This window comes from Pieris brassicae, chromosome 10 (genome assembly GCF_905147105.1).
Source record: "Pieris brassicae chromosome 10, ilPieBrab1.1, whole genome shotgun sequence".
NCBI lineage: Eukaryota > Metazoa > Arthropoda > Insecta > Lepidoptera > Pieridae > Pieris > Pieris brassicae.
In genome coordinates this window covers 3372580-3386668 of record NC_059674.1, presented here as the reverse complement: position 1 = coordinate 3386668, position 14089 = coordinate 3372580, and the positions used below count along the sequence as shown (strand labels likewise).

At 34.3% G+C, this 14089-nt stretch overlaps 1 protein-coding gene across 2 annotated transcripts in view; it reads right to left on the bottom strand.

The window, feature by feature from the left end:
• The window catches only part of LOC123715850 (teneurin-a), an 87447-nt gene that overhangs the window by 19149 nt on the left and 54209 nt on the right, over positions 1 to 14089 (bottom strand). For both annotated transcript variants that reach the window (XM_045671198.1, XM_045671199.1), the window contains 7 exons: positions 13348 to 14025; positions 13084 to 13278; positions 12284 to 12493; positions 11138 to 11323; positions 10078 to 10224; positions 9478 to 9685; positions 5459 to 5578 (listed from right to left, as the gene is read on the bottom strand). In XM_045671198.1, coding sequence (XP_045527154.1) covers positions 5459 to 5578; positions 9478 to 9685; positions 10078 to 10224; positions 11138 to 11323; positions 12284 to 12493; positions 13084 to 13278; positions 13348 to 14025 — 1744 coding nt within the window. The remainder of the gene's footprint in view (positions 1 to 5458; positions 5579 to 9477; positions 9686 to 10077; positions 10225 to 11137; positions 11324 to 12283; positions 12494 to 13083; positions 13279 to 13347; positions 14026 to 14089) is intronic.

The following is a 14089-nucleotide window of genomic DNA, read 5'->3' as shown; positions in this document are numbered from 1 at the left end:
TGATATATACAAAAAATTGTTACGTCATGGCTATAAAACTATTTAAATACTTTCCTAGAAGTTATAGATCACTGCCGTGTAATTCTTTCAAGGGAAAAATATATAATTTATTTTTTAAAGGCAAAGTGCCTTTATAGCGTTGGCGAGTATTTGGACTATAGATTTGACAACGATTGCAAATAATTTTAACTTTGACATTATTTTATGTTCTTAATAAGACATTGTAAAAATGTATATGACATTTGCATGCCTATTTATATATGGCGGATTGTGCCGATATTTGGATTTATCGATGTAAGTCGGAGCTCGAGGGACTGCGATCTCATTTTCTCTTAGAGAGGTTTCTCACGACAGAGTGACAGAGTGTCTGACGTATAGAGGTCTATAAAATACGGCAAATATGACATAATTAGAAATTAATACTTGTATGTGTGGGTGTTACATATTGAAATAATAGGGAAATATAAACGTCTAATCTAAATAATATTATAGCAGAGAATCTGTGAATTTTTTTGCAATACTGTTTTTTATGTTACGCGAATTTGATTTGTCTGTTGTTTGTTGTTGGATAAGTTTAATGCGTTTAACTATCACTTGTTGGGTATCAATCACACTTATTATTTTTTTCACTTATAGAAGTTTTAGGAGGGCAAAATGACGGTACTCGGTAAATGCTCTCATCAGCCTCTCTAACTCTCAGTTGTCTTACTCTGGTTTGACTGTATAATCAATTGAATCGAGGAGATGTCCGGTTTATACGTACGTTAAATCAGTGATTACCAACGTGGGGTCCACGCCCCACAGGGGGGCACAATTCTATTGTTAAGGGGGGATAATCAAAAATGTATTAAAATTATTTGTATTTTTTATTTATGTTTAGAAAATTTACTTTCTGTTTTTCATTAGCAATTTCCTAGTAATTTCTTGTATTTTGCATATAAATTTAAGTAAGATGACACAGTAAAGGTTAAGAATAACTGCGATAAACTATTATTCTAAATTTAAAAAGCATATATGTAGTACTAGATGTGATGTTGCACTCGGTAAAAAACAGACCTTTTTACTTGAAACTGGCATAAAGTTAAAACTATTTCCATTATATAAAACAAAGACAGACCTAGTATAAGTACTTAAAAAAACTAGTTCCACAAGTATTTAGAAGTATTCGACTGTGTCACCAAAATATACGAATTACTTAGTTACAACCATTTATAATCTATAGCTAATGGATCTATGGCTTCGCTGGGTTATCACTAGAATGTAACAAAGAAACAATGGTTCATTGAACTCGTTCGAACCAATTAAATACACCATTAGCTTCAGGACTATGTCGGCTTGAATCGAGTGTAATTGAGGTGCCCACTTACTTTGAATAGCTCCCATTTGGACAGATAAATTCTATTTACTAAAAGATTCTACAAAATTGTCAGGTTCTAAGGTAGTTTATTTACTGTAATGTTTACGATTTTCATTCTGTTAACGTTAACAAGCGATCACGAAAAATTTAAATTGAAGAATACGAAAACGATATTTGTATATAAAATTACTTATGCGATTGGGAGTCTAATCTAATTAAACTGTTTATTAAATAATGCACTTTGTTATAATGTTATCAATGAAAATGAACCCGAGATATCTTTCCTTATTTTGGTTACTTGTTTAAACATCTGAATATTTGTAGTCAATTGTTTACTTCATATATCTATCCTAAAATCAATAATAACATAACCTGGTGTTGTGGTGGAAATTTCTGTAATAAATTCCAATAATCAATGTTTACATTACCCTTTAAACCTTAATTAATATCTAATCCAGCTAAGCATGAACGGTAAGTGCAGATACATCACCCTTCATTTGATATTGGTTTTCTAATAGTAATATTGAAAAAAAATATATATATCACCGGATCAATATGAAAATTTTTGTCGCCCAAATAAAAATATTGAGCATCATCGATATTGCTTTCATATTTTTTGTTTTTAACAATGCTATCATTTTAGCCAATAATTATTTTGTTCTCGCCAAGTCAGGTATAACAATTGAGTTTATTAAAAGTTCAAAGTAAAATGGCGCCAAAACCTCGGACAACATTGCGCATGCGTAAATGCGGGCGTAGCTACAGATAAAATTTGAATAATAATGGCGCGGTCATAAAAAAAAAATCGTTAATTTGATCTCAATTATGAATAATAATTGTATGTATTTTAATATTTATATCAATCTAAAAATCGTATTTGTTTATGTCGTCCCAATATTTGGTTAACGTTTAAAAAACGATTTTACCGCGAAAGAATTTATGACCATGACGTCACAGCGTGCAAAAGAACCAAAATTTAAGCAATTTAAGTAGTATTGTTTGTTTTTTTTATGATAAATGTCAAATAGACCTCTCAAGTAATATATTTCTATATGTCCTGATAGGAAAGGTTTTTTTGGTATTTGCTTTCAGCCAATCTTTGTTGTTCGGAATAAACTTTTGGCAGTTAGATTGTATTGTTATGTATACTTTTTATATCTATAATCTATAATTTAACCGATAAAGAAGGACAAGATTATCAATTAGACGTGTAATTCTTATTATAACATATGTTGTTATATTCCTTTTAAATATTAAGGACGTATTTTTCGCATACATTAAAGTGTCTACGATTTTATGACTTTGTGATGATGTCGATTGTTTTATATATATAAAAATGCTCATCGTTGTTTCGCTAAAACTCGAGAGTGGCCGGACCGATTTCGCGAATTTTTATCTTTATGTTTAAACGGAAACATGTATAATATATAATATATTAGATAGAAAATTGACTTGTAAATGTTGTTGAGGTTTTTATTGACTACTGTATGAGTGTATATTATAATTTTTAATTAAAGTTCTAAACCGATTTCCATGAATATTTTGTGGATTCGAGAATCGTTTAGATTTACAATTATTTAGTTTTTATTTAAAACCTGCTTACAGGACAACGTCTTTCATCTAGTCTTTAATTAAAACGAATATGTATGTAAAAAACTAATTTTGCATACAAAGGGTGTGTTTACCCTATAAGGCAGTCGCGGGTAAGCTAAAAATAACTCCTGGCCATCGCCGCACGTGTCCTCGCCTGTCGGCTGTCTTCCACCGGGCCTGTTTCTAATTAACAAGCAAATAATTTGCCAACTACACCCGAGAGCGTGTACCTTTATAAGCTTCTATAATTTATGGTAGTTGATTTTTATCTATAGTTAAGGAGTGGAATTGACGTCTATTACGTTATAGTCTATAGACGATCAAAGACTACATAGAAACCGATTTTAATCTGTTATCGTCGAATCGAATTCAAATTCGGAAGTCAAGTTTGTGGTTTTCATTTGTTTTTTCATACAATAATATATCGTTATATTCCTTTAACACATTTACATGCTCTCTCATTTAAATACTTGTGAGTAATTAACTAGAAGAAATTTGTTTGTAATGCTGACTTTAGGCACCATGGTTAATTAGTAATGTTTTGATGATTTGCTTTTTTAAGGGGCAAACTAAGAGACGCTCAAAAAGGACATTGTTGGAACATTTGGGATATTAAAGTAATTGTTTTCAAGAACTCTTATATATATATTTTTATAGCAATTTATATATATTTGAACCTGAAGTCTATTGTGAGGCTAAAGACAAATCGTACTATAAAATGGTATCGAATGATTGTATCACCGTTATAATCGTATCGCTCTCGAAGGCAACTATTTTAAATAATCAAATTCTATCAAAAAAAAAATATTTTATATGTTTGCCTACGAACTTTTCGGCCCACTTATAGATATGCATTACAATGCGTAAGATTTGGGAAAGTTAAGTTAAAAAATACATATACCCAGCTCTTTCACTTGGGGGGGGGGGGAGGGGTAATCAGTTGACGTTTGAGTCTCGCACTGTCTACGATGCGCAAACTTTCCCCCACTACCTTGTTTGATACTCAAGAAATTTGCCGGCATACATACATTTTTATTTGATTTAGTTATGCATTCCTTGTACTTCACCCTTAATTTAGTTTTTCCTTACTAGGCTTGCCCTATAATATAAACAATTTTGTCGTTACAATTTTAAAACAATTTTTTAAATTAACAATGTATGCTTCCTTGATCTTCAAAGTTAGTCACGTTTCAGTAATGCTTGTTCAGGTATTTAGTGTTATGTAATTTTTTTATTTATTTTGCAGAAGAATACAATGCAAATCATTATATATTTGGAAACCACTATGGTTTGTATTGTAACAATAGCAGTCTTGTCAGGACAAATGCATATAGAAATCGCTTAACGTCAAACATCGTGAGGAAACCGTCTTGCCTTAGACCCAAAAAGTCGACGGCGTGCGTCAGGCACAGGAGGCTGATCACCTACTTGCCTATTAGATTAACAAATGATCATGATACAGATGCAGAAATCTGAGGTCCAGACCTAAAAAGGTTTTAAAGCCATTGATTTATTTATTTTAATATCTAATGATTGACAGAGCCGAACTTGCGTTACTGGGTCCGTGCGTCATGCTCATTTCGTAAAAAGTTTGAAAATCGTTAATTGTTTTATCCGCTGTATGTTTTTGTATGACATTTATATATGAAAATTTTAACTTCTGATGACGTCGACAAAACCTTAATATTTATGATTTAGCGCGAACTATGAGTTGTGTGTGTCAAAATCCAATACGTTTTTAACATATGGACACTTCTAAGTATCGTTTATTTCTTTCTTATTATGAGCACATAACATCCGCTCGAACGGTGAAGGAAAACATCGTGAGGAAACCGGCTTGGCTTAGACTCAAAGAGTCGTAGGGGTGTGTCACACACAGGCACAGGAGGCTGATCACCTACTTGTATATTAGATTGACAAATTATCATGAAACAGATATAGAAAACTGAGGCTCAGAACTAAAAAGTTTTATTGCCACTGAGTTTTTAAATTAATAGATATTATGTAAGTGACGAAAGTACATTTTAACAGTTTATCAATATGTGTATTTGTCTTATGTAATATTTACTAAACGATAATAAAGATTATTTTTATGCCATTTTCGCAAAGGAGTAGCAAAATGTTAATTAAATATTAAGAACACACAAACATCCTTTTAATTAAAAAAACCGGGTTTTTTTCTTCTTCCTCAGGGTATAAGTCGTCTAAGGACAATAAGTTATATGGCTTATCCAAAGTTAAAGACCATGAAATTATTGCTTTTCGCGTTTGAACGCACGATGTATAAAATAAATCTATTATTCGTATTCTTAAGTTTTACACTTTATATGCCTAACGTTTGAGCCCCGGTTATGCATTTATATCTCAAACAACATTAGCGTAAAGAAAAACATCGTGGGCAATACGTCAATTGCCTGATAAGAGAGAAGTCGAAATCCAGTCATCCAGAGTACATATGATGTACATAGCAAATGACCAAAATTATCTTAAACAAACAGCAATACATACCATCCACCTTGTCTTGTAAGCGTGAAGCCGAAGCGAGCCTCTCTATCCACCGAGACTCTGATGCCGATAATCCCCAGCCCCTGGGGAGACACAACCTGGCCCCGCATCACCGACACACGGCTGCACATACCAGGCCTCATCAGATCGGGCCCAGATATAACGCAGAGCACAGTATGATACGATTCACAAGTATTAAAAAGATTATTAGTATTCAAAATTATGATTCATTTGTAATTCAGTATTCAGGAGTCTTATATAACTCTTTAAAGCTCGCTAAACATCTCTCTTTGAATTGTGTAATTCATTTGAATAAATTTTTTGGTGAATACTTTCTATATTAAACCGCTAATGATACTTTGTTGATGACCAGATTACCACATGTTCCTTTACAATGTGTCTATGACTTCGAAATATGACGAAACAATGTTGAATATAAATACCAAGTTCTACTAGTAATTTAAATAACTATAGACAATGTTAAGAGATATCTTTCCGGAAATCATTCACTATGGATTAATAATAAAATATCGGTCTCTAAATGAGAATCTACAATTCTATTTAACGTAAACACAAAGTTAGTGTTTCAATTTTGGAATGAATATGAATGCTAAAAATCTTTCGAAATAATTTTATTGAAATGTCGACCTAAAAAGTTTGAGACTATTAAATATACTCAAGCTGGCATCTCCGGCGTACTTCGGATAGGTCAAGTGCCGGACCGAACACGTTCTATGAAATTATTTTTATTGCCAATCGTCTGCAGGCGAGTTTACCAATTAAATTCAGTTCAAATAAACTGTTATAGCAAAATTTTTGAGGTCTGAAAATAGAAATTACTTCATTAAATAGCTTTTGGCATTGAATAACACTTTTTCTTAATTTAGGGCTTGATCCTGCCGAACAAAATGGAGATATTATTTTATGACTCAAGTCTAGTTATAAAAGCAATTGACTTACGATGAAAATATTTGTTTGTTCTTTAATGGTTATTGTTGTCTATACAGAACACGTCATTAGTAGTAGTCTGTGTCATTATCTATTATAATTTTTAAAGTTTTTGTTGTCCATGTATGTACAGAACGTTGTGTTGTCAACTATCAACATTAGCAGTCTGTGGGACAAACTATTTGGTAATCTATGAAAAAACATAGATATAATCGAGTATGTAGGACCTTGTGAATCGTTTCATTGATTGGAGCTTCACAAATTAGTGGAACTGTGCTCGCACGTTTTATCAGTTTCTAAAAACACTGTGAAAGTGAAGTATGAAAATAAAATTGAAAAATAAAAGAAGATCTTAGCATCGCACATTCTCTTCAGGATCAGCTAAATATAGGGCAAATTCCAGTTGACATTCGTGAATTTAATATCAAACATTTACAGATAATGTGAACTGAAATCTTCCTAGGAACGTAGGTTATATGCATGTAACAGCTGCCACATAGACCATAATAGTAATTTGTTGACATTATACGAGTATGTCAATTGTCAATGTTCAATATCGCTGGGACACTTGAAATTGGTGCAAGAAAATATTCTATGTACTGCAAAACAATGTTAAAAGCATGAAATGTTATTATCGTTTTTAATAATCAAAACATTACCGTCGTCCGTCTTCTTCATTGAATTAAAATTCGCTAAACCAGGAGAGCTGAAACTTACCAAAGAAAGAGTTACCAACAACTATCATAGAGAATCTAATTCAGTTCTAAATTTAAACACATCTTTATGCTATACACAGAACAGCTGTAAATTAGTTTTCACAGACAATATTCTTGATGATTTACATATTATGTAAAGATGAGACAATACAGATGACGATTATATTTTATAAAGAACTTGCAGCTCCTTTGATGTATTTTATACTTAAGACTACTTAAACACATTATAAAACATTTTGTTTGCACCAATTTCGAAGTGCTAATTAAGTATTATCAATGACCGTGTTATGTAATGTAAGCAATGATTGTATAGTACAAGTCGACGTACTACCGTCTTGCTGTGAAGTAGCCGAGAACATTCAAAAGTTGTATTTGGTTAGTTACGAGGGTAGGATCTAAACACATAGAGCTTGGGCAGAGGGTAAGGGTTTGGTTAACAGATGAAAGACGCAGACAAAGGGTAAGGAACACATAAAGGGGTAAGTTCATTTGAAGCTAATTTTGCGTGTTCGCTGAATTTTGCTCGATTAAACTTATACGATTCGCGTCTCACTTTTGTACATATAAAACCTAATGTGTTACTAACGTCTTGCGTGAAAGCGTAATGATTTTCCTAATTTTCACATTGTCTAACAAAAATATACCATAGTATATGTGAGCTATAATATAAGCACAGTAGACGAGAACAATAAACATTACAAAAACATTGCGGCGGCGACAAGTGCATGAGAAAATTCCAATTACAGTACATGATAGCGACGCAGTGATTTACGGATCAATTTATTAAACTTGTCGCCACCACAAAGAACATACAAGACAGACATACAGATGTTACATACACAGAGAGTAAACAAATACAAAGGAGTGAACGAAATATAAAAAGCTAAAGTATCGCCTTTCGCGTGCCGGTCGGGCATGCGGAGGGCTGGGCATCACACATATATGCAGGAGTAGCAACAAAAGGGAAGAGGTCAACAGATACAGAACACTGAGGGGCGAGGGCGGGCTGACTGACACTTACCATGGTGTAAAGGAATTCCAGAACTCGCTAGGAGTGGCGGACACACGGCGGCACAGGGACACAGAAAGACAGGACAGATTACTACACAGATACCTACAACCCTCAGTGCAACCCCACCCCGACAGCAATCGACGCGAACGATTGCGCTCGTCTACCCCGGTTACCTTGCGTTTTAACACTTGTTTTAGTATGATTAATAATATTAGAATTTCGTCACATGTTTAATATTAATGATTCAAACAAAAAGCCCGTTTGCATTAGAACAAAACCACCACTATTATCGTTTAATATAATTAAATAATGAATTAAAAATTTGATATCAATTTAAGTATGCGTATTTAAAAGGTTGCACCAAGATAATGGTTCTATTTAAACATGAAGTGAAAGACATGCTGGATGGTGAATAAACGGAGGTCCGTCAAGTGTTATGTTATTCACATCTAAAGAAACAAATGCCAGAACGCAATATAACCCTTCCAGACTCCTCAACACAAATAAAATAGTGAAGCGGCTTGTGTTTTAATGCAAACAAACTTTTGAGGCGCTTTTGCATATAAAGCGAGGTGGGTTTACTACTTTATTTTCTCAGTTTTGCTTTGTCTTGTTCGTTATTGTTCGGATTTCTTCTGATCGTTTTATACTAAAGTCTTTGTCTTTTTGGAAAATGAATGGTTTTCCTCTCTTGTTATAGTATTTTTAAGAACGCTCGACTCCGATCATGAGAGAAACCTAACATTGATTGAAACATTATATTGTAACAGTTTTGGGTGGTGTCTATCATGATTCGAGCTTAGAAATCGAGAATTTTCCAAATTGTGTTTATGTACCAAATAAAGACAAACAAAACTGTTTCGAAGCTGAGCACTTTAAATAGATAAGTTAATCGTATTAGACGCTTTATTTTAGACAAACAGGTAGGGTAAGACACACACAAAGGATTAACATTAGACAATACACAACACATCGGATCTGGTGTGAAAAAATAAGATGAAAAAATGCACACTTTATTAAAAGTACAAAAAATAAATTTCATCCATGCCAGGACATCGAAACTTCGTAAAAAATAGGAAAATCAAAAAACTTCCACCAGGTGAAACAAAAATCTTAATTTAAGTTAAAATAAAAGAAACACACCAAATCCTTGGAGGGGTTAAGGAAGATGAGTGGGATATGGTCAGGTGCTAATTCCTACATCATGTTTTTATGATTGCTATCCAATATGATACACTAGATCATCATGATCACTAAGATTTTGCTGTGCAAATTGTAACCTAATCCAGTAAACGGCCTACTTCATTTTTTACATGGTGTTGTTTCCTACAAACTAGAAGACCTACCTTTCTGAGTATTCGTCCATATGCGCGTAGCTCTGGACAGAGTTCTCTTCTATAAGGAACTTGACTCGTTGGTAGAACGAAGCGGTAACTGATGGTGGTTGTTTACGAAGTAGAACCTCGACGGGGTCATTGGAGGCCAAACACATGATGTGTTCTGTGCATTCTGGGCGACTGCAGCATTCGGAATCCGAGCAGTCCGTCATGCCATCTTCAAAATTCGGTAGATTCTTTTTACAAACGTTTAGCTACATGTTACGGAACTGTGCCGAACATGTGTTCTTAATTAATTTATAAGAAGTTTAATGGTTATACAAAACCTTTTTAGTCATCAACGCGTGGACTGTCTGTAGTGTGTACGAACAAGAGTAATAATTTAGGTTACAATTTTTAAGGATTCCTCCTCAATGACATGTAAACGATTTGATTAATGTGAAACTATTAAAATATTATACTTAAAGTATAAAAGCGTATTTATTGAATTATTATTAGTTATTTAAATGATAAGTCAATAGTTTTTGGTATTAGTGCGGTAGAAAAATCCATAAAAATCGATACAACGGCGTATAAACACGATTTAATGTATTTCATATATTAGTTTACCTTCGTCGTTGTCCTCGTTATCACTGCAAGAAAGTTCAAGAGCAATGGAGCAGTCAGTTCCAGCCCAGCCATCAGCGCAGGAACAACGATATACACCGTCTTCGAGGAGGCACTGTCCGTGACGCGAGCATCCATTTGGACAACCAGCTAGACAGTATGATAATCAGTAAATATTGCAAAGAGTGAGTTAAAACTAATATAGAAAATAAAATGTATTAATATGAAGAAGATTCGCCTAAAGTCGAAGCTAAAATTTCGTTACGCTTCAATATGCCAGACCTCGGCTCGCTTCAAGAACACAATAACACTTTACAATATACTTATAATTAAATATTTGTATATATATAACAGAGGGCAAACGGGTAGGAGGTTCACCTGATGTTAAGTGACCTGATGGATACTCACATGGCCAGAACGCTCGCAAGTTTTTAAGAATTGGTACGCTCTGATGAACCGTAAGTTAAATTGGTTCGGAAATACTACATAGGGCTCGTTTAGTAATAAGTCAAAAAAAAGTAATGTATAGAATTATGTCAATATGTTGGCATTTAGCAAAATGCTAGTATAAAAAAAATAAACACAAGACCCGTTGGTGGAAGTCACGTACCGAAGCTTCACGTTTGGGTCGACATAGCCATATTCATAAAACAGTAATACACTTAAAGCTTCTGACTAAAGTAATCATTTGTTCTGTACTATATTGAAAAGAGCTTTTAGCAGTAAGACCGCCTAAATCCTTTGGTTTCGCCATGTGTTATTGTGACTTAATTAATGCAATAAACTTTATAGTGAACCATGACGATGTCTTATTTACTTGGCGTGTCGTTAAGAAAATTATTATTACCTTATTATAATATTTCTGATTTTAATAAATTATTTATAACATTTATGACAAACGAGCCTACGGTACTCCCAAACAGGTGAGTCATCGCAGCCGAGTGCGTTGCCGTTCTTTGGAGGAGGCCCATTAAACAATTGGAGATCGATGTCCCAGGGAAATCTTCCACAGGGAAGCGATTTCACAGTAACTTTCGCATAAGTTCATATAGAAGATACTTACGTATGGTACAATGTCTTCCATTCCATCCCTGTGTACAAACACAAGTGCCATTCTTACATTGCCCGTGTTCATGACACCGTGTATCGCAGGGTCTTTGATCACACATCGATCCTGTCCAACCATCGTCACAGCGACAAACACCTTCCGCGCAAACTCCGTGCGGCCCACAATCCAGTGAACATACCACTGTAAGTTAATTACTTTCGTTATAATTTGGACTTACAGATGAAATTGTTTTTTAAAACCGATTTGCAATCGTAATATTGGTTGATTAGATTCTATACCTAATTGTGTTCGCAGAATATAGGTAGACCAAATTATACGTTGTCCCCTAATTTTATACACGATAACCATTTATATTAAAATAATTACGTTGACCGGAAACTTCACTTTAAGTTTGTAACGATATAATATTAAGTTCTGTTGTTCGTTATTTTAGTAGTAATAAATATGAATATTATAAGGTATTTAAATGTAACTACTATATGTATAGTTTTAGGTAATAGGAGGCTAAGAGTGATTTAAAACAGTGGCAGAGAGTTTCTTGCAAGTTCTTCTAGCCCGCTCTAAGCCCTTGACTTGCGAACTGGTTGTAAATGTAAATTTAGAATTTAAAATCTTTTCTGTTGACAATTATAAGTGTAGTGTTTACCTATATGTATAAAGTTATGTTGAGTTTGAGTTGGTAACGGTAGACAGTAGACCTGATGTTAAGTGATATCGCGTAATACTTCACTAGCGGTACAGGTTTGTTGTTACTTATATAAATATGAAAGATGTTTTCTTTATAACATTAAATATTAATTGTCGTTTGTTTATGGTTTAGTTTCAGATTTCTTTTTGTCTATTAATGAACTGATGGATTCTGTTTCATATATTTCGTTCGTCAATGTATATTTTTTTGCTTTGTGTATTGTCTTCGTGTTTTCTCTTATACCTAATATGAGCTTGTGTTAGCTCTAAGATTACTTATTAATAAATAAATTTTATTGTTATATTAAACACCTAAAAAGTAATATAAATTTCTTTTTTAAGTTAAGAAATAAATACTGTATATTTGTGTGTTGGAAATAAAATAATGCATATTTCCATAATATTAAAATGTACGTGCGAAGATGGGACCGTCAGTCTCTTAATCGTCCTTACCTTGAGAGCAGTCATCGCCGGTGTACAGTGGATCGCAAACGCACCTCCCAGCATCAAGATCATAGATGCCTCTCTGAGAGCAAGCTGGGAGGCATCTTTGGACCCTGGCGTCACGATCTGTGCACGCTGCGCCTCTCCACCCCGCGCGACAAACACACCTTCCTCGAACGCAAGAGCCGTGACCACCGCACGTAGGATCCAGACAATCCTCTGCATTATAAAATTAATTATACGGTTGTTTTGGGAATGATAAGGTGATTTTTCTTATAGTGTATAAGAATCCAATGGATTTGTAACACTTAAAAGTGTTGAGCGCGTGTTCAGTCCAGGAGCGTCTTTTGTACAATATATTTATTATTTGGAAGTTTATGCGTACTTATAAGATGCAAAGAAAAATCTTTTCAACACAGTAAGGAACTATATATGTAATTTAAAAAAAGAGAGGACACTACCAGAAACATTGGAAGGTAGAATAGATAGCGGGAAAGGATTAGAAAATTGTGGCGAGGATGAGAGACAATGGGAAGTAAGTATTTGGAGGAAGCCTTCTTAAGTTCTCTGGAGTACCTACTAATGGGGAACGATAAAAAATAATAACATGGACTTAATGAAATCTAATGTAGTACTCGAATAAATGGTATTTTTATTTTATTTATAGGTTTCAATTTGAATATAATCTCATTCTTTAAAACGTATTACAATTCATTACATATTTCAGTTGATGGCTCATGGCTCTTTGCTAACGACGACAATAACGAACTATCAAATAGTTGTTTCCTAAGTAATTAAAGTGAAAATACCTTCATCACATTTAACTCCTTTCCATCCAGGCTTACAATGACATTGTCCCGCAATACATCGTCCCCTTCCCGAACAATCAGCGGGCTCACAATCGTGGGCCGGCACGTCGCATTCAGCTCCTTTCCAACCTTCTGAGCAATGACAAATTCCACCGGCGTAAGCACCGTGACCGGAACAAAGTACGGGGCACACGCCTAAAATCACAATAAACATTTTTATATCATGTTCTTCATACACAATACACAAAACTATTCATTACTTACTTTTCGAACAATCGTGGCCTTCAAAACCATCAGAACAATCACATTTTCCTAGATAACAGGAGCCATGACCTGAACAGTCATCTGGGCAGGAATTAGTTACACCTTCAGCTTCAGTTACTATCATTTCAACTCTGTGGGGTTGAAGTTCGTCATTGTAAATTGATATGAACCATCTTCCCGTATCCAGATACTGTAGAATGCTGACATTGACTCTCATGTCAGTAGACCGCCTTGATATTGTATGGTTCCATCTTTGGTGAGATTTAGGCGAGATGAATAAAGATTCGAAATCGTTAAAATTATGGTCGGTAATGTCTCGTGAGAGGGTGCTTCTTTTTCGTCTAAGTCTATGATCAACTCTACCACCACGAATAAACTCCACAAAGTCGTATTGGGTGACACTCGGTGCGACATTTCTTCTTCCGTAAACTGCGAAATTTGCTCCCCATGGAACTGTGAAGTTAAGACTGACAAACGCTGGCTGTTTATTTCTAAACTCCGAGCTCCAGAATTGATAAGCCGGTATGGTTGCACTATGTAGTTGGTCAAATTCTCTAACTTCTAAGGCGGGTGACCAAGGTGGTGGTGCTGCTTGTTGGGCTTGCTGTGGTATCACTGCTGATTCTATAGCCGCTTCAGCTGTTGTCGACCATCCTAAAGACGACGTTGATATCGATTCTGAAATAAATATTATTTTACAAATATGTTCACAAACAAAACTACACAATTCATTAAAACATTC